Source organism: Balaenoptera acutorostrata, chromosome 14, assembly GCF_949987535.1.
Source record: "Balaenoptera acutorostrata chromosome 14, mBalAcu1.1, whole genome shotgun sequence".
In the NCBI taxonomy this organism is placed as follows: Eukaryota; Metazoa; Chordata; class Mammalia; order Artiodactyla; family Balaenopteridae; genus Balaenoptera; species Balaenoptera acutorostrata.
The window spans coordinates 59390301-59411184 of NC_080077.1; the positions used below are offsets into that span (position 1 = coordinate 59390301).

The following is a 20884-nucleotide window of genomic DNA, read 5'->3' on the forward strand; positions in this document are numbered from 1 at the left end:
TGACTCCCTGGCAAAATTCCAATCATGAGTCAACTGAACAGTATGTTTCCCTCCAGTCAGATTGCTAAACACTAGCTGAGATCACACAGGGGTGGTGGAGACTAAGGTCACTACACATTCGTAGACTCTGAATTCACCTGAATCATTGGGATTTATCCTGTAACTTTGGAGCAGCTTTCCTTCTTTTTTCCAAGCTTCACCAGACTCCTCCCTCCTTTCCCACCCTGTCGTGCCTCATTCTTAGAAGACAATACTTTTTACCGAGTGGAAACACAGGCCTTCGTGGTTGAACTCCCTCAGTTTGCATCCAGAAAAAACCTCCCCACCACCCAGCAAAAGCCTCAAACCCCTTCCCAAATCTATCCTCATCCTTCCATCCCTCATCCTTTAGTTAGAGGCCCCCTGTCCCCTTGTCTTGGACTCCATTCCTTTCACTCTGTAAGTTATCCCTTTTCTTTTTCCTGGGTCTTTGACTTCTCCTTCTCTGTGAGCACTGTGCCTTCAGCTTTAAAGAATTGCAGAGTCCCACCCATCTTTACCAAAACGCCTCCCTCAAACTATCCTGCTCCAATAACTTCTGCTTAGTAAAGCTGTTTTTACCACTCAACTTCTGGAAATATTAATCTGTATTCAGTTTCCCTTTTGATTTCCAAACAACTGTGGTCTGGTTATTGCTCCAGCATAGGTCATAAAAAGTTTTTTTGTTTTTTGTTTTTTAACCAGTATATAACTCATTATTTCTTCAGAATTGAAACTCTTTTCTCTTGGACTCCATGATGCCACCCTGCCTTGATTTTCTTTACTTGATTTTTTTGTCACCTACTTAGCTGCTCTTTCTCAGGTTCCCTTGCTCTCTCCTTTTCTCACCCTTGAAATGTTTACATTCTCCATGATGTTGGTTTGCAAACTGGCTTTGTACACAGAGAGCAAGGAGAGAACTGAAAAAAGAGGCAGACCACTCCAGATTGGTAGGTGACAGTTTTAATAAGCAAGGGAACTTACTTTTGAGGCTTGTCTTGGGCAACTGCAAGATCAGTCGACCTCTACACCTGCCTTAACTGTATATAGAGGCCTTAACTGACGTCAGTCACATGTACTGTCCAGATGGTCTCAACACCACATTGCTGTCTCAAGGCTGCGTCCTCGGGGAAGCTTCTAGCTCAGGGAAGGCAAGCAGAATGCATATTCCTAGGACAGCAAAGGGGCTGAGGATCCTCTGATTGACAAGGTACAGCTTGTGGATTAATTGGCGGTCACATCCTCTCAGTGACCTCTTCCAACACAGGACTCTGGTCACTTGCCATCTTCTTTTTTTTATTCTAAATATTTACCCTGGGAAAATAACACTTCTGTGCCTGTGTCACTTAAATCTCTGCATGTAGTCCAAATCTCCCCGCTGACTTCTACTCCTATCCAAACACAGTTATATGTTTCTACTTTGATATCCCATAGACATCTCTTGCTTTAACACGTCAGAAACTCTGCCATCTTCCCTCCCTATTTATATATGGCATCACAGTCTATTTGATTCTCAAGCCCAAATTGAGTGTGTGGGAGTCACACTCAATTGTTCCTTCTTCCTTAACACTCACCTTCACCCCAATGACTAGTTAGGTGTCAGTTCTTTTATATTTCGTATCCTGAATAGCTCTCATCCAGAACTAGGTATGGGAATTTAATATGAAGGGAGTACAAAATTTGAGGAAGTTCATATTGCATTTTCAAATGTTTTAAAATAATGTGCTTTCATCTGGTAAATCCAACATAAAATTCTGGATGAATTAATGATTTAGCTATACCAAACAAAACTCAGTGCATTAAAGAAAATATAAAAGAGCATTTAAAAAATAACCTTGAGGTGGAGAAGCTCTAAGCAATATGCAAAACTCCAAAGGTTACAAAGGAAACATGTGGCGCATTTGGATATGTAACTATTAAAAACTTCTGACCAGTAAAGATACCTCCAAAAAGTTCAAATGTAAGACAGAATAATAGAAATTATTTGTAGCACATAAAATAAAGCTTAAATGTCCTTTAAAATCAAAAGGTTATTGTAAACTAGTAAGAAATATGTTTTTTAAAAATTTGGAAAAAGCACTTTACAGTAGAAATAAAAATTCTGAAAATCATAGAAAAGATGCTTAAAAGGAATCCAAATCAACATGAGACATTTCTCTTACATAGATTGGCAAAAGTGAAAAAGATTGTAATTTGAAAATGCTCACTAAACTGTGTTTTTACTTCTAGAAATCTAACCTATGGAAATAATAGCACAGACACATAGATATAGTAACACCAGTATTCACTGACGCTTTCTTGTTAGTGCAAAATATGTTGGAAACAACCCAACTGTCCAACAAAAGAAGAAATGGTTTAATAAATTCCATTAATTCATAAAATAAAATGCCACTATGCAGTCTTTAAAAAGAACGAGGTAGAGCTATATGAACCGGGTTTAAAAGATATCCATGTTATATTCTCATTGAAAAGACACAGTATACAGCACAATCCCATTTGTGTAAAGAAAAAAAATGCAATATATTTATATTCTCATTCACTCATTTAGTGAACATTTATTAGCTACCTGCTATGTGCCGGCTACACAGTTCTAGGTGCAGTGGATATAGTTAACAAATAAAGTTCTTGCTTACATTTAGATTTTTAAGCTGGGGTAGAATAGGGTGCATAGATGTGGAAGCATATGCAACAAGCTGTAGAAGTGGTTTTATAGTAGGGATGGAATTAGAGGACTCTTTAGGACATGTTCACTTTTTACCATATAAAAATATGTGCACGCACATGCACAGATGCACATACATAAAACACAAACCATTGAAATATTCAAAGTAGACACACAGAAATCAGAGGTTTTAGCTAATACCCAACTTAAGAATAATGTCAATAATACAGGTAGTTGTGAGACAAAGGTGAAGCATGGAGAAGTCTGCCACTGCCATCACTGTTCTCCTTTCTTGCCGCGGTGGATCTGCTCTGGCACAGATATTACATGTGAGGTCTCGAAAAGAAGCATGCAGGGCATCATTTACACAAAAGAGACCTATTTTGATCATGGGATTTTTAAAAAAAAATTTTAACAGCTTTATCGAGGTAGAATTGATATACAAAACAGTGCATATGATTAGTGTATTGGGTAAAGTGAGATTCGCGGTTAACAAAAGGTACTGTTTCCCAAGGTGATACTTCCCAATCATGAGATGTTTTGATTTGATACCTTGATACGTACATAGCTTAGTGATCTTTTCAGGGAGCCAGGCCACATAAGTCCATACATTCCTGGTTTGTTTGCATTGAGCCACCTAGAGAGACCATGTCCATCAGCTAAAAGCATTACAAAGATAAAGCTGTCCTGCAACTATAGAACATTAGGGGTCAAGTAAATACCATTAGTACATTTGCCAGGAGGTCTGTCATTAGCATGTTTACAAGGGGATTTGACCAGGGCATCTTTCTTTCTTGAGCATTCCCAGTTGAGAGAGAAAATAGATTGCAGGCCTGCTGCTGATGCTTTCTGTACATATGTACACAGACACACACACATTATGTACCATATATACTTTGAAGCATTCGTTATAAATTTATAAATATTTTGTAAATTATGAATGTATAATAGTATAATTTTCTATATATAGTTTATAAACTATGTGAAGTAAAATATATAAAAATTATATATTATAGGTTTGTTTATTACATATGTAGTATAATTATAAACATATCATGTTAACATATGATATAGGAATATATAATACATTGTATGTAATATGGATATATAATGTGTAAATATGTATTAATTCATCCTGCACATTGGCTTCTTCATAATATAGCCAAATTCCAATTGTATAGTTTATCACTTACTATACTTATAAACCTTTGATGACTTGGTGTTTGTTATCTTAAGAAAAATGTTTAAATACTTTAGCTGGACGTTAAACACTACTGAAGCCCTGACCTATTTATCTAATTTTAACTTCTCCATCATATTCCTTAGCTGATGTAGGTTCCAGCCACACAAAACCATTTATTCCTTTCCCACGTTTTTTCCAATGCCATTGGCCCTCTTTCAGAGGTAAAACTAATCTTACTTAACGTCAGAGTGTATTGTTAGTTATGAGATGAAGGGTTGTAAATGCAAAATTACATATTATTGCTCCACACGTCCATCTGTTGAAAACTTACTATTCTTTTCAGTCTGCCAAATATCACTTCTTCTATGAAGTGTTTCCTAGTTTACCACTCAGAATGAATTACACCTTTTCTGTGTTCCCTCTGTACTCCCTTTCTTTGCACGTTTTTAGCACTCGTCACAGTCTTCCTTATAATTTCACAACTTAACTATAGGTAATTCTGTCTTTATCTGTGTCTCTCACTAGATTTTAATCTCCTTAACAGAATGATCTATATGATTCTTCTCATATTTCCAGAGTATTAGCTTAGTGCAGTGCTCATAAATATTTTTAGAAAAAGCAAAGTTCCTTTTTGTTCCTTGTGATTACCAGACATTCCCAGTAGATGGCAGTGCTTTACATGGCACTTCAACAATTTGTAACTAACATCGACACACCAAAGGTAGCTATTCTAATGCAGTGTAGATTCTGTTCAGGTTCTGAAGTTGCATGGTGGTACTAGGGACTAAATTCACAACATACTTGGCACGAGTGAAAGAAATTTGGAAAATAAAAAAGTGTAATGAAGCCCTAATCTGTTATATTTAACAACATTGAACTAACATTAGTTGTCATAACTAAATTTACTTTCAGTGCATAGACTTTGTCCAAACTTAGATTTCATGTGAGGGAAAACGCTATAAAAATTTACTGCCTAGTTTTTCGGCTAATGATAAAGAAGAAACTGTAAAATGTTAATTTTTTATAGCTTTCAACTATTAAAATTTTCAGATAACTGTATAGTGTATAGAGTTTCGAGATGTGGTTTAAGACATAAATTTCCAAATTATCCATATTTAAAAGAATATATTTCTCATACAGGCTTATCTGTGTTGAGAATGATATGATTTTTTTTAGATTAAAAAAATACAGTTGTTTTAAAATGGGGCTTTAGCAGAAAAATATCTCTAGTGTTTGCAAGGTATCATGTATTTAACATCAAAAGTCCTTAAAAATATACTCAATAACTTGTGTTGAATGATTTTAAAACTAAAAATCACCTTCATATCCTTTCACATCACCACAATAGGAAATAGAACTATGGTATAATTAAAAGTGTCGTTCTAATTACTGTAAAGGATTCTAATCATAACATGTAAAGGAGATTTCTTAAATAAGATGTCGGGTCATCAGTTCCCCTTATTTAGGGTTCTCTTGTTTGGGTTGGGTTTGGTTTGGGAGCCATATGTATATCTCATAGGTAGTGTTTTATTTAGTCCTCAAAGAAGCCCAGATAGAACCCATAACAGTGAGTAAGCAGATTCATTTTTGTCCTACTTACAGAATGAGTTTGGAAGGCACAGGGCCTCTCTAAGTGCCTGTAAATAATATTTGTGTGAGGGAGTGAACTCAGGCCCTTGGACTTTCCCAGCCCATATATGCACTGTATAGAAATATCCAAGGAGAAATCTGACATTGGGAGCTGCTCACTTAGGAATACTAACTTGAAGATACCAGCATGGTGCAAGCAAATTTTGACTACAATTAGATGTAAATAAGAGAGACATAAAAACTGAAAAAATAGTTAAAATATTTGCCCAAGTAAATATATCCCGTGAATCCCCTTATTTTACTTATGATAGCAAGAAGGTGAGAATGACTTAAAAGTTCCTAGATTTAAAAAAGAATAATATTGTATAGTCTTTTGTTAAAGATTGAGAATTTTTTTATATGTATTCTCTCATAAAGGAATTTGGTCGAAGGTTTATTAACTTACCAAATTCATTCCAAGTCTTCTGTACTTTTAAAAATCACATCAGAGGTTTTCAAACTTTTTCCCAGGTAAGAAACGCTTTTTTAAATTAAACTTTTACATGGAAGCCTAGTATAGAAAAATATGAAAGCGTGTGAGATTTGAAAACCCAGATAGAAGGGATATTATAGGCGCATGGGGCTGCAGAATGCCCCCATACTTCTGCAGGACCCCTAGGGCTTAGCTGTGAATGGTCCTGGACTGTTCCCTTTAGCAACATTTGGCATCTTAATTTAAAATGGGAAGTTTTTATGTGATGAAAGTAATACTTTCTCTTGGCAAATGCTTAACTTCCTGTTTTGTAAATATAAAATATAGAGAATTTGAATAATATAATTAATGTCATAAAGTGGTCAAGCACATAGAATTGTATACCCTAAAAATAGATAAATTATGTTCATCTTAGGTCTCCATGGGACATTTTCTCAAAGCAGAAATTGAAAAGATCATAGTCTTTACAAACTACAATAGAAATTTAGAAATAAATTCTATATGGTAAAACAAAACTATATACACACACACATACATATCTATATATGCATATGTATATAAAACCACACATATATGTACATACATTCTACACTTTTGTATTTGATAAATTGAAGATATAAAACCCAACCACTTGAAAGAATAGTCTTCTGATACTGAGAGCTCAGTAAGTGATCATGAAAGGAAGGAAGGGAAAGAGAGAGGGACAACACTATTATTAGAAAATAATGAAAGTTTATTAAGTACAGACAGAGTTTATAATTCAGAGTTTGAATTATACTCAAATGAAACAGGAATGTTGGGACTATAGTAAGTTAATTATTAAATTTTAAATGTTGGGTAATTTTAAACAGAATGTTCTAAAAAAATGGAAAAATAATACAGTTGAAAAAAAATTAAATACAAACTAGGCAACCAATCGAATTAGATTTATTAGCTAGAATCCTTCTATATTTTTAAAAAAGTAAAAGCTAGGTTTTAAAAAAGTAAAATAAAGAAACATAACATATCCAATCACAAATAAGTAGAAAACCTATGAGTAAACAAAATTAAAAAGGATAAAGATATTTTTAAAACGTTTAGAAATGGAAAAAGATGAGAATACTATCAGCTATCATCATAAAAACGTAATTGAAAGAGAATGGAATAGTGTCATGTGCTCATCAGCAGTAAAATGGAGAAACTCCTTGGCATGAGAGATTTCTCATGATCATTTCTACACTTCCGCGTTTCTAGCTCGTGCCCTTAGTGTTGCTAAGTACAGTACCTTAAACACCATTCTTCCTGGCCTACCTGGCAGGTCCTAGCCGCTCTCTTAGAACACTGACAACTGTCACCTCTGCGTGCCTTCCCTGACTTACCCGAGCTTGATTAGTGATCTCTCTTCATTGTTCTCACAGTTTTTTAGAAGGTGCTACTATTAATTGGACACATTACAGTGTTTTTTTGTAATTTTTACAGACTCTTAAACCCCTGCTCTCCTGGCTGTGTGCCTGTCATTAAAAGCTTAATAAATGATTGGCGAACAAATTAATTGATGTTTTCAGCAGAGTTCAGCAACAAAATTAGAGTATTACACCCCACCAGTGAACACAAATAATGCAGCTTAGGACATTCTTTGAGTAGTTTGTGATTTTCTTCCCCCAAGTTTTGGCTGTTGTTCCACACAAACTCTCCCTTATACAGTATATCATTTTAAATTTAAATTTGTGAAACACTAGAAGAATCTGCCTTAATTATTTCAGACTTCTGTGTTTTTGTGTTTAAAATGAATTTGAAATTATTGAACTTGAGAATAAAGAGCATATACTTTTAGCACCTGAAATTATCAAGTGGTAAAGCTTACACTAAAACCTAACACATGTCATTTGCCTTGTTAAATTTTTAGGGGGGAAAAAAAACAAAACAGAAGAAACCATTTAACAAATAGAATTTTCCAGTTCAGAAAATATACGAAAATTACACTTTTAATCACTTTATATCATTCCACATGCCAGATTTAGGCCAGTTTTTTTTTTTCACATTATCTGTCTTTTAGACTATGTGTTCTTATTCTCAATTTCTTCAGTGATCTTATTTTATTGTGACTATTTCATCCTTTATACTACTAAAACTTATTTTAAACTTAGTACAAATCCAGATGGGTTGAATCTATCTCATATGTTAATAAAAATAACCCCTATAGGTTGAATCCACACAGAGTATGATAAGAATTCTTGGACTCTCTGCAACCTTACCCAACTACCTCGACGTTGCTACGTTTTTACACGTTAATCCCTGCATTGGACTTTTCTACTTTGATGGCCGCTTTCGACCTGTTCCTCTTGGACAGACATTTCTGGGGGTTAAAAGTGCAAATAAGGTAAACATTTGTTTTAAAACTTATACTTTTCTTTTCCAGAAATATTTTTGTTGATGTATTGTTTAATACTTGTTTGAGGTTAGAGACTCCAGAAGACCATTTCAGTCACATTACAAATATCACAGCCTAGAAAAAAAAATCAAGCACACTTCCTCAGCTATATGTAGTAGAATGTCTCCTGCTCTAAAAAGCTGCTTGTAGTAGTTTGCATTGCTATTATCAGTGTATATTTTGTATTCTCAGCTAAGAACACAAGTTATATATAAGAATATGTTTCAAAAAGTTAATTTGATAGGGTTGAAGGCCAATGTGAAATAATAAAAGACTTTAGTTAAGTCAGTAATATATATCATGATAGAATATTCATCTAAAATAAGTAATACCTTATATACAATAGAAAAATAATTTCCTGATAGCAACTATTAAAGGAGGGGCTCTATTTAACTTATAATATTGTGTAACTATCATATTAATTATATACATAAGTGGCATTTCTGAAATTCTTTGCAATGATTTAAAAAGTCTGTTTATCTAATTCCTTAAATAGTATTACCATGTACCATTTGCATTATCAGGGTGCTTATTTTAGGCTTTTATAATGTCGTGAAGGAATATTTTGCTTAAAATTTACATGTTTATCATTCTGTTTAATGACACTTTTTCCCCCCTGTGGAAGAAATAGTTTTAGGAAAAGATTCACGGGCCATATGACCTCTTTATAAAAGAAAACAGGATAGAATCATGTGTTACTATGTCAACCTTGGTCTTTAGTGTATTACATTACTTTTGTCTAAAAACAATTTTATTAGTAAAACAGGATCATTTTTAGCCTACAGTATTATAAATAAAATACTCAGCTTAGAAAATACTAGAAGCCAATGTCACTGCAACAGTTAGTATGCTCCATCTGCATTGCATAAAAGTAAGGTATGTTTAGAATTGTGGGGAGCCATTTCAGATGTATACATAGAAGGACAGCTCATGATATGGTAATAGTTATGATATGCATCTTTTACCTTCATTGTTTCAAGTCCTTTTCAGTGTTACTTGCTGCTTGTTTTTTTCAGCCATATCTTAATATATATTTGATTATTTAGTTTATTTTAATGTATCATTAGAACAGATGTAGAGCTGTTTATAACATTAGATTGTTCTTTCAACTTATAATTTAAATGATAGCAGATGGTTCTCACAGAAAGATATAGAGAAGAAAGTGTTTTCAGATGCTTGTCAGGGGTCTTAAAACTTATTTTCTTTTAATTTCATCATAGAAGTTGGTAAATCACTGAAAGCTAATTAACTTCAATGTATTTCTCACCACAATATGTTAGCATTGTAATCGCAAAAGGAATGGTGCAAGATGTTGAACTGTCCTAATTATTTTGAAGGTTTAAAAATTTGGCAAAATTTAAAAAATATTTTTACAAATCTTACACAGTGTAAGTAGTAAATTAATTATATATATTAGTTATAAATATGCATTTTTGTCTTACTAAAATGTATTAGTTTTACACTCAGCTGACATACACAGTTGGCAACAAGAATTTCCCGAGGATGTTGTTTAATATATTCTAACTGTTGTTAATTTGTCATTTCTTATAGTAAGAAATCCTTGTAGATTTCTGAGAGTTTCATTCAGAAGCTCATGATGTGATTCAGTTGTTGTGGAAGAACACAAAATAGGAGAATGGTGTCCATGACACATCTAATTTGAAATAATGGCTTTGACCAGAGCTCAATCCAAAATTCACCCAAAAAATTACTGAGAGTTTTGTTCGGAGGAGTTTTTGTTTTTTGTTTTTTGTTTTCCAATCATTAATGGAGAGTAAATTGTCTTGCGATTATCTCATCTTACTTAATCACTATAAGTCATAAGAGTTCAAGAATGTTAAAAGTGTTTCCTTTATTAAAACAAAAAATTAAATTATAGTCATTTCAGATGTGTAACATTTTCATCCCCTCCAGACTCTTAATAAATGTTAAATAGAAATATGCAGGCTGTGTCACATGCCTACTCTTTGAGGTAACTACCTTACCTTTTTGGTTGGAAGCTGTCTCATCATTAATAGGGAAAATGAGACCTTTTTAAAATTCATTAATTTGATATTAAATTTCCAATTAATCTGGAAAATGTTTCTGTAGAAAAATATCTACCGAACTCCATATACATTACAGAAATAGTATGTTTCCTTACATTTTAGCTTTATATGCCATGATATTCTACTGGTAATATTCCGGTGATTTTGAGAATTACACAAGAAAGCTCTATGTATAGTTTTATAGACTGAAATAGAAGAAAAACAGACTGAAGAATGGGCTTCTCTGGGGAAAGCAGTGAAAAGAACTTTAAAATTATTTTAAGATATCTCTAACTAGAATATTATTCTTAAACTTAGTCTTTAAAAAACCTGCATTCTTATAAAGCTAGTACGCTGAAAGTATTGCATGAGGTATTTTATTTGTATTTTTTAATTATATTGTGTCTATTTCCGATTGGCTTATTATATATCAGGTGTTGATATTGCATTTGTTGTTTCTGCATTCTGGCTAGTCTGAAAGTAAAAGGAGATGCGTCAAAGTTTCCTTTGTGGTTAAGAAGTTTATAATTGCTTCATTTGTTATTTTTCATGTTTTAAAAACTTTAAGGTGCAACAGTTGAATAACATGGATGAAGTATGTTATGAAAGTGTTTTGAAGCAAGTAAAGGCTGGACACCAGGTACATTTTATTTTATCCTGTTTTTAGAGAACGCTTAATGATTAAAATTATTAATTTTTATGCTCTTAAAAATGTTCTTCAATTCTGAGGTAATGAGTCACAGGTTTTATTTCTTAGTAATTTTTTAGCCCACTGGGTAGCCATATAAGTCATAATATATTCATAGGTAATATTATCATTCCAGTATTGATAGATCATGCTGTTTTGTTTGCCACTTTTATTAAATAGATAAGAGAAAGAAGAATTTCATCCTTTACATTTCAGGTTGCTTCTTTATTTGTTTTAAAGCACCAACCTTCTCTCACACATCAAAAATTTAATTTACTTACATAATGTAAAACATTTAAATGTTATATTATTTATACTGTTTTCTTGAAGTAGTAGCAATTGAAATATATATAATAAATTTTCATATTGTTTGGATAGTAAGCACTTTTAAACTTCAAAGTTCAAGATGCTCCAATCAAGATTGTTAAAAAAAAAAAAAGTGGAATGATGTGTGTAGCCTTTTCAGATTGGTTTCTTTCACAATGTGTATTTGAGGTACCTCCCTGTCTTTTCATGGCTTGATAGCTTATTCTTTTTAGCACTGAATAATATTCCATTGTCTGGATGTACCACAGTTTATGTGTACATAACGGCTGTGGACAGGTTTTATGTGGACATACGTTTTCTGTTCCTTTGGGTAAATACCAAGGAGTGTAATTGCAATATCAGTATTTATTAAACTACTCAGCCTTTCTCCATATAATCTTATGTTATAAAATATGTCTTTAAAAAATGGAATGCATCCTTATTCCTGAATGTTGGGAAATGTAGCAGTTGTATCTTGTAATGTAGGTAGGTAAAAGTCCAAGAAGATGTAATTTAAAGAATCCTAGGAAGATTACATCCTCTTTCTCTTCTGGCATAGTTCATTCTCTCACTGTTACAGGGGCTAACATGTCCCGCTAGAAATAATGGTTTACAAAGTTCAGATGCTGGCTGGGGGTGTTTGGTCAGTAGAGATTAGATCTCACTGCCAGCCCTTTCATTCTTAGTGTGAATCCATCCATTGCACTACTTTTCGAAATGAAAACTGCCATAGGGCAGGCACTTGTAGTAGTAAATTCAGACCAAAGTTGAGATGGACAGCTAGGTTCACAGTGCTGGCTCCTGTTTAGAAAGGACAGACTAGGTTGGGAAACGCCAGGGGAGGCTTCAGGCGGTCGGGGGCCGGCTGCTGTAGGGCAGGAGGAACCCGGAAATGAAGAGTGTGCAAATTTGAGGCAGAAGTTGCACACAGGCATTACCTCCCACCTTTTGTGTGCATGTCATGGTATCCACCAGTGCCAGCCTTTTAAGGACCACCAAGCTGTCTCCTTCCCCTACACTTTTGTCTGGCTAAAAATGCACTGTGGTGGGTGACTCTGTAAAGTGTGGTTACAGTTTAAGAACCCACTGAAACACTTCGGTATCAGAATTCCTGTCCAGATCCGGGCTTACATCCCTCTCCCGAAACAAGAATGGAGCAGGATAAGCATGATCGTTTTCAGGTTCTCTGCCATAAGAAGTAGGGTTTAGGTGGCAGGTCTCCCAGTTTCTCTTTCAGTGATTAGTGATGATGTTTGTTTTCCATAAAAGTAGGACTTTCTTCAGTTCTCTAGACATACCTACATATCTATTTACTTTTTTTAATGGTAAAAATAAAATAACAATATTAAGGAAAATTTTCATGGTTCCACTATTATTTTACCATTTCAACATTATTATTGTAATTTTTATACATGTCCTGCTGGTCTTTTTTTTTTTTTATCCATTTGCACATGTAGCTTTTAATTTTGCTCATTCAAACTTAATTTTAATTACTAGCTACAGTCCATTGCTAAATTATAATTACACTGTATATACAGTTTTATATTCACTGTTTTCCTTAATGAATACTAAAGATTTTTCATTGTTTCTACCTGGTCTTCACAATTTTAATGTCCGTAATAGAGAGAAGGGAGTTTTTATTCAGGTTCTAAGTTTCAGATGCCATGTAAGTCACTTCGGACTTTTAATCTTCACAGTCTTCTGACATAAGCATTAAATCTCCTTTTGTTAAAAGAGAACATGAACCTACGACATGTTAAGCAGCTTCTCAAGGTCATACAGCTAGTAAAAGGTCGCACCAGGATTGCAATACAAGTCCGTGTCGATAAAAGCCCACAGCATCTTCAGAACTTTACACTGCCACTTTGCCATTAGGTTGACATTTCCTGTTCCTTTTATTATTGGTTATTCCTCCGTTACTGAGTGCTTTAAATGTTTGCAACTTTCTGTGATTAAAAATAGTGCTGCTATAATGATCATCTTCCTGCCTATTATTTTTTCTGTTGAAACATTTACTTAGGGTAAATTCCCTAAAATGGCCATATTTCGTGGTCTTACCACATGATTCTATAATGCATTCTGAATGGGTTATAACATCTCGTTGTCACAGCAGACCTACAAAGGATTTTATTAAATGTACACCATGTTCTTCTGAATAGCATCAAGTAGTGTGATGTAAGGTTATGATCTGATGTGTGTTTGCCATTTTGAATTTGTTTTACAATTTTAAGTTATATAAGACACAGTGGTGTTTTACCAGTGAAATTTTTTTCTTAGGTAGCAACAATTACCTCTAAATCATGATTACAAAAACTCATGTTTTACATACCATATTGTTCATGCTTTGCTTTGGGTATGCGCTTAACTTTCAATTAGAAAAACTCATTCTTCCCAGTGCTTTTGCTTCATATGTGATCCTGTGATCTTTAGCCTCTGTAATTGTATCTTTAAAATGTTTAATATAAAATACGATTAGTGTAAAAGAGGGTGACCAATCAAAGAGTGTAAACAAATTTAACACTTGGGTACACCAAAAAATGAAAATGAGGGGAAAAAAAAACAAAAATGAGGGGAAGAAAATCACTGTGAATTCTATCACTCAGAGAGAGTTTCTGTTGGTGTATGTCCTTCCATTTTTTAAAATGCATTTTACTCCCTTAATTTTCTATCCTTTTTTCTCCGTTATCCCTATAGTTTCTCTATTTTCCCTACCTCAAAATATGACAGAACCATACATAGAAGGAATAACATGTAAATGAACATCTTAGCTTAAAGATGTTATAATTTAAAAATTTGTGTTCTACGCAGTGTTTTTTTTTAGGCTTTGTGTACCAGTAGAACAGGTCGTACTACGTAAGATTGGGTTGTAAGGAGATACTATTGGTTAAGTTCCTAGTATAGTGTCATGTACGTGGGGACTCTGGTAAATAGAATCTCATTGTGAAGAATTGCTCATCTTCAGAGATCCTTAGTGAGTCGGGGCTGTTGGAAAATATGAAATGCATCAGGACCATGGCCCATTAGTTGGTATTTGCCTCTAGTATTGCTAGTACTACAAATGCCCAGGCCGGTGCCTGCAGATTATAAGTACTAGGTTAAGGCAGCATCTTAGTCTTTTCCATTAATGTAATCATCTCAAGTAAAAAACTCTTTTACAACATAATTTGAGAACAAACCTCTCTCTTTTTCATTTCTTTAAATTATCTGTATTATGTATGTAACTTTGGGAAAGTTGCCCAGAACTAAAATCTTTTTCTGTTTTAGTCTTTTCAAAGGGATCGCTCTGTCTGTTTAAATCTTCTGTTAGCAAGTTGCTCTGGCAAGTACTATTTGGCTTATAAGTTCAGTTAGCTTGATAAGTGGCAGCTTCTGCTGATTGTCTTAGTAATATTGCAGTGTGCATACTTGGAAAAGAGGACTGTTACACATTTTGATTTTGGAAGCTGAGGTAGATACCTGTTTCAACAAAGCTAGCAATCTTTGATTTAATCCATCACACAAGAATTGCTACTTCACAGTAGTCTGATTACTGAGGCTCATGTGGAAGTTTGTTTTCAGGGGCTTAGAACCCCTCACTGGATTATTTTTCTCTTTTTATCACCTTGAAGAAATACCTTCTCTAAGCTGTTGGTCCTCTGCTTTTATTAGAAGGTTAACAAAGAACTCCACAATAGAACAGAGTTTCTGAGTTTTGTTTTTTCCCTTGTAATTGAGGTTGAATATAATGTTATACTAGTCACTAGTTGTCTTTGTATAAGGTTCCAAGTGATAAATTTCAACAAACGAATTTGTATGTATCCATCTGTCAGAAAATGAAAAATAGGTAATTCAACAATCTTTTACCTTATTATCTGAAAAACTGACAACCAATTTAACTCTTCAGTTTCATTATTCTGCCTGACTCTAATGACTAAAAGGTCTAACTATATGTGCTTCATTCTAAGAGACTCTTCTGTATAAATGTTTTGTTGTACATATAAAAGTACAGTAAATTGTGTGTGTGTGTGTGTGTGTGTGTGTGTACACAGAGAGACAGATACAAAAACAGAGACAGAGAAACAGGAGACAAAGAGAAACAGAGCTTTGCTCTGGAATTCAGTTATAGTTGTAACTGACTGGACATTAGTGCATTGTTATTAAGCAGCCAGCTATGTATTTGATCAATGTGCTTTTCCTTAGTAATAAGGGAACATAAGTTATTTCTTGTAGCGCTGTGTACCTAACAAACTTTAGCTTTATTTTGTTGCCTTTTAAATATATCTTAGCAGTTAGTGTATAGTAGTAAGAAATTGTAAGTCAGTCTATTCTAATCCAGGAAAACAAATTGAATTTTCCTTGCGACTACCTCATGTCCCCCTCTCTTTTTGCCAGCTTGTTAAAAATTCTTTCAGTGAATACTCCTTGATTCTATTTGTTTGCCTTCAGATTGTTTAGTATTTTGGATTTTCTCTCTAGTTGTGGTTTCCCTAAATAATTTTATTAGCGCAACTACTTTTCAGACCATTATTAAGAAGACTAAAAATATGTGTCCATTAAAAAAAGAGCTATAACTCTAAGGCAAATAAATACTTTTCATGCTAAAAATTAACAGTTTCCTCTTAAATATATAGATGAATTAATTTTGTTTCTCTCCACTTAGATTAAATTAGAATAGAGCAAATTTCATGTTCAAAAGCCATGCTGATGTTCTCTGATTATAGTATTCCATGGGTTTCAGTATACCAGTCATCTATGCTCGTGTGTTCGCGTACTTAATAGATTTCATGTGCAGCTTTGTCTTAAACGTATTAAAAGCAGTAGGAGGCAGTTGTGTTCCACTCAAGCATGTGTGATGACAGATGGAGAAGATCTTTTCAGGTTGACTTTTCAACAGTCGTACTCCGCAAGACTTCAAGCTCTTCTTGGCTATCGGGAAATTAAAAGTTGGCGATTCAGCCTTTAATTTTGATCCATCTGCTCAAACTAATGAGACGTCTCATTTGTAAGCTTCTCTTTGCGTTACCAAATGCAAGTACAGCTTTATCATTCCTGTTAATAATTCCCCTCCTCCGGTGTAACTCACGGAATGGGAAAATAGTTGATGCCTTAACCCTATTGAGATTTTTCTTGTTATACAAATTTTGTTACAGTGATAGGAAAAGAAATTAGAAACTGCCTCAGAGATTAACGGCATATTTTGTAAGTTAACTTGTTCTTTTTTCACATTATCAAAATGTTAAGATCCTTAATCAGTAACTTCTTACTCAAGATCTACCTCCAGTTTCAAGAATAAAAGGTTTTGCAGTGTTAAAGGGAAAAAAATCATCTTCAACCTTGGATTAAGGCTAAACATCAGCTTTTCCTGATTCACATATGTGTCTTCTCTTTCTTCATTGTTTATAAGTTTTTCGTAGATGTTGCTGTCTCTAATAAGAAACCACCTTTAAAAATTGGCCGATAATTATGGATTAATATAATTTATTACTATCTAAAGGGAATTCTTTTTGTTTCCTAGTGTTGCTTTTTAGCTTATATAAAAGTAATTATGTACAATTGAAAGAAATTTTCTATGCTAACTTTAATAATGGAACTTTTCCTTCGGCCCTTTTGCCTAAAAAGTTTTCTTCCTCCAGGTACAAGCATCTCTAATTCTTGGTACTAATGTTTCTGTCATATCAAATTTGTCTAACATGAACTTTATTGGTAAATTATTTGAGAGCTTCTTTCTTTTCTGCCTTCTTTGCTTCCCTCCTCCCCCAAACTGAGACATAATCCCAAAGGAATATAAGAGCAAAATTCTTAAGAAGGAGACGTTTGAACAATTATGAGAACAAGAATTAAAGACATTTCTCCTTCATCTTTGCTGTTAAAGATGGTACTACTAAAGAAATATTTCAGGTGTTTTTTTACTGTAAGAAAATCTAAAGGAAGCATTCACTAAACCTCTACCTTTGGAAACAGAAAATCCTCCCCACCTACCAGAAAAAAGCTCTCATGAGTCTTCTATCAAATTGAGATTTCCTATCCCTCCATATTTTACGGGCAAAAACTAGTTTTTGGTACTCTTGAGTTCTGTATTTTAGTTTTTAATTAGTATTACTAGTGTTTACTTAGAATTTTTTTCTTCTCTCTGTATGATTTCTATAGTATATCTGTGTACAACATTTGGTTAAAGTGAAGGCCAAAACAGAATATCATCATCAGAGAAGGAATTTCTGGTATGACATAATGAAAATTCATTAAAGAAAATTTAATTATATATTTAGCAGTCAAAATTGTTAAATTAGTATAGTTCAGGGACAATAGTTTCTTATCACTGTCAGCTGCAAGCTTGATCCTGTGATCACTGTACTGCATATTTTGGTCATGCCTAATTCAGGAACATGGAAAACGATGCCAGTCTAGGCATTCTGCTGTTTCCCCTGCCAAAGGCCAAAGCCAAAGAGGGTTTCAACTAACTATTAAGTCAAAGCAAAGCTTGACACATCCTTAATAAAAGTTTACTTTTTTTTTTTAAGGCAAAATTCCCTTATGACAGTAGCTCATAGTTGAGAATAAAATCATCAAAGGATTACAGAGAGGTTGTAGAAGTGGAAGTAGTTGCAAAATGCCAATTTTTCTTTGTGCTTTTCTTTTCTGGCTCTTGTGATACAAAGTTCTCCTTGCTTTTCTCTGTCTTCTAACCTTTTGAGCCATCCTTTTTCTTTCTTTGTAGCCTTTTCCTTTCTACCTCTTTCTTAGACCCTTTTTAAATTTAGCACTCTCTCTTGTATCATTCCATCCCAGTTATAACCTTTGTAGAAATAACTCATATATTTATATTCCTAACCCAGACCTCTTCCCTAAGCTGTAGACCCATGTGATTGTGGCTGGCCTCTCCTCTTGGGTATCACAAATGTAGTGTGTCCAAACCAAGTACATAATTTCCCCTCTAAACCAGTGGTATTTCATCCATTATTCCTTGGTTCAGTGAATGACATGACTATAGATTTAGTTCTGTAGAACAGAAACCTAAAAGTCACCCTTTTCAACTCTCTCTCCTGTGTTCTCATTTCTGATCCCTCGTGAGGACCTGTCCATTTGACCTAAGTGTCTCTCAGATCTGCCCGTTTCTTTCCATTCCCTCCTCCTTCTGCACCGTCATCTCCACCACCTAATCCAGGTACCCATCATGTCATCCAGGACACATCTTAGCTGCTCTACCTCTCTTAACTGTCCTATGTCCATTCTGGCCTTGCTCTAGCTGTTCTGTATACTGCAGCTAGCTAGAATGATCCTTTCAAAATAAAGCTCCAGAGTGACACATGAATACTTAAAGCTCCTTTAAAAGGGCCCAGGGGTTCCTATAGTGTTGGGCCATTACCTCCCTCCTTTCTTCTTCATCACATACATGTCTCTCCCTCATTTCCTACCTCCCTGCTTCCTGGCCTTCTTTCAGACCCTCATCATAGAGATGCTCTTTCACTTACCTCTGACCTTTTGCGTAACTTGTTCCCTCTGCCTCACACATTCTTCTTTATTCTCTGCTTAGTTGTCCTCTACTAAACCCTTTAGATTTCATCTTTCTTAGAGAAGCCTTTTTATACCTCCCTCTCTCACCTCCCTATTATGAACTATATAATAACACAGCATATGTCTTCCTCCTATTTCTTGCTGTAGTTTTACATTTTTCCGGGCTGTTTTTGATTAATACCACTTTTCAGTAGAAGATCATAAGTCCCATAGGAAAGGGGCTATCTCTGGTTTTGCTCATCATTGTATTGTCATGGCCTCACCAGTACCTGGCACACAGTTGGTGCTCACCTAGTGTGTGATGAATAAGTGAACGGAAGATGTGGTAGTCTTCGTAAGTCTGAACTTACTCTTGAAGGATTAGGGAGCAATGAACTTCAAAGAAAATCAAGAAAATAATAATTAGTTCCACAGTAAGCTGAACATCCAGGCTGAGGAGAGAACAACCTGGAGAGGCGGAACGACATCAAAGATCACTTTGATTACTTTCTTAAGGAATCTTTTTCCCCCTGTAGTCTGTAAAGATCAATGAAAGAATGTTGGTATTCTCCTTAAAAATGTTTCATCCCATACAGTTACTCTTAATATTATTTCATCTAGTTATAGTCTTTTCTGTTAGAAGTTAGAAGTATTAAATTATCTCATTTTCTCCTAAAATAAAATATCCATCTGACTTAGCTATTTTCAGTGATATAGATATTATTCATGCCACCAGTTATTTTGTTAATATATTCTTTCTTTCTTTTATTTCTATTCATTAAGCCCTAGAGGGGTAACCTTTGAACCCTTTTAAAATTTCACATTTTTAAGGGAACAGAGAAAAGTTCCATTTTTCTGAACTATAGCTTACCATAAGAGTACTCAATTATATTCTTGAGATTTTGTATATAGCAGTTTCTTTGTTAACCTTGTAATGTTCTCTTCATTTGCAAAGGGAATACTTTTTGATGAGGAATATTATTATTGCGTTTTTCCTTCATTGTTCTTAACATTACTTTTTTCCTAAGTCTTCGAGGATTTTTATTACTGAAATAACACATTCTTATAACAAGTGAATCAACACAAACGTGTAAAGAAAAGACTAATGAATTACTTTCTCCTCACTTCACCTCACGCCCAGTACCCTTGCCCCTGAGTGTATTCGGTTTTCTCCTGGCACGTATAACCATATACAAGTATGTCCATGTTTTTAGGCATTTGAGCTTTTTAAAGTTGGTTATCAGTGGTTTCTGGAATTACAGCACAAATTGAGCACATGGAACAGTTTCTCTCAGAATGATGTTTAGAAACTTTCAGCTATAAACTAAATTTTGATCTGTCCTTGTACAGTTTACAGATCTTCAGCCAAAAGATCAAAAGAAAAAAAAAAATGCTGTGCCTAATCTTGGAATAAAATTGGAAGCAATACAAATGGTTTTATTTTCCTGAAACTAGTTCTCTTTATATTATATACATTGTTGAACCCAAGGAACATATATAATGATTCAGACCTGGAAGGCAAACACCATAGAAAATTCTCTGGACAGCTATTCAGAATATTTTACGTTAAATTGTCAGAAGTTAATTTGACAGCTGTTTATTTCACTTCAGGAAATGATATATTGAATCTCTATTAGCTGGTTTCCAGCTGATGTTTGGACTTAGAAGCAGTTGGTAGGTATATTTAATAAGTTTAGTTACCACCACAAGCATTTGTTGATTACATTTTTGTAGCCATATTTTGATAAAATTGAACAAACAGTATTTTTATTAAAGCTAAGTATAATATTTTGTGTCCCAAGGAAATCTTATACAACTATTCCTGTACTTGCTCAAAGTGCAAAAAAGGGAGTTGAATATTTAAACTCAATGAACCATTGCAAACGTTTACTGTCTTTTCTGTAACTAGGGTTTTTATCAAGTTTTCTTGTTGTCATAGTAGCATATTTAAGTGAGAAGGGGTGGAAAGGAAGGAACTATGTCTCTCTAGTTAATATTGTAAAATATGATTCTGTTTTTAAGAGGGTAGTATAATAGTCTCAGATCTTATCTTACTTT

At 34.1% G+C, this 20884-nt stretch overlaps 1 protein-coding gene across 2 annotated transcripts in view; it reads left to right on the plus strand.

Moving 5' to 3' along the window:
• The window catches only part of ASCC3 (activating signal cointegrator 1 complex subunit 3), a 344670-nt gene that overhangs the window by 148416 nt on the left and 175370 nt on the right, over positions 1-20884 (plus strand). For both annotated transcript variants that reach the window (XM_057527763.1, XM_057527764.1), the window contains 2 exons: positions 8108-8284; positions 10931-11002. In XM_057527763.1, coding sequence (XP_057383746.1) covers positions 8108-8284; positions 10931-11002 — 249 coding nt within the window. The remainder of the gene's footprint in view (positions 1-8107; positions 8285-10930; positions 11003-20884) is intronic.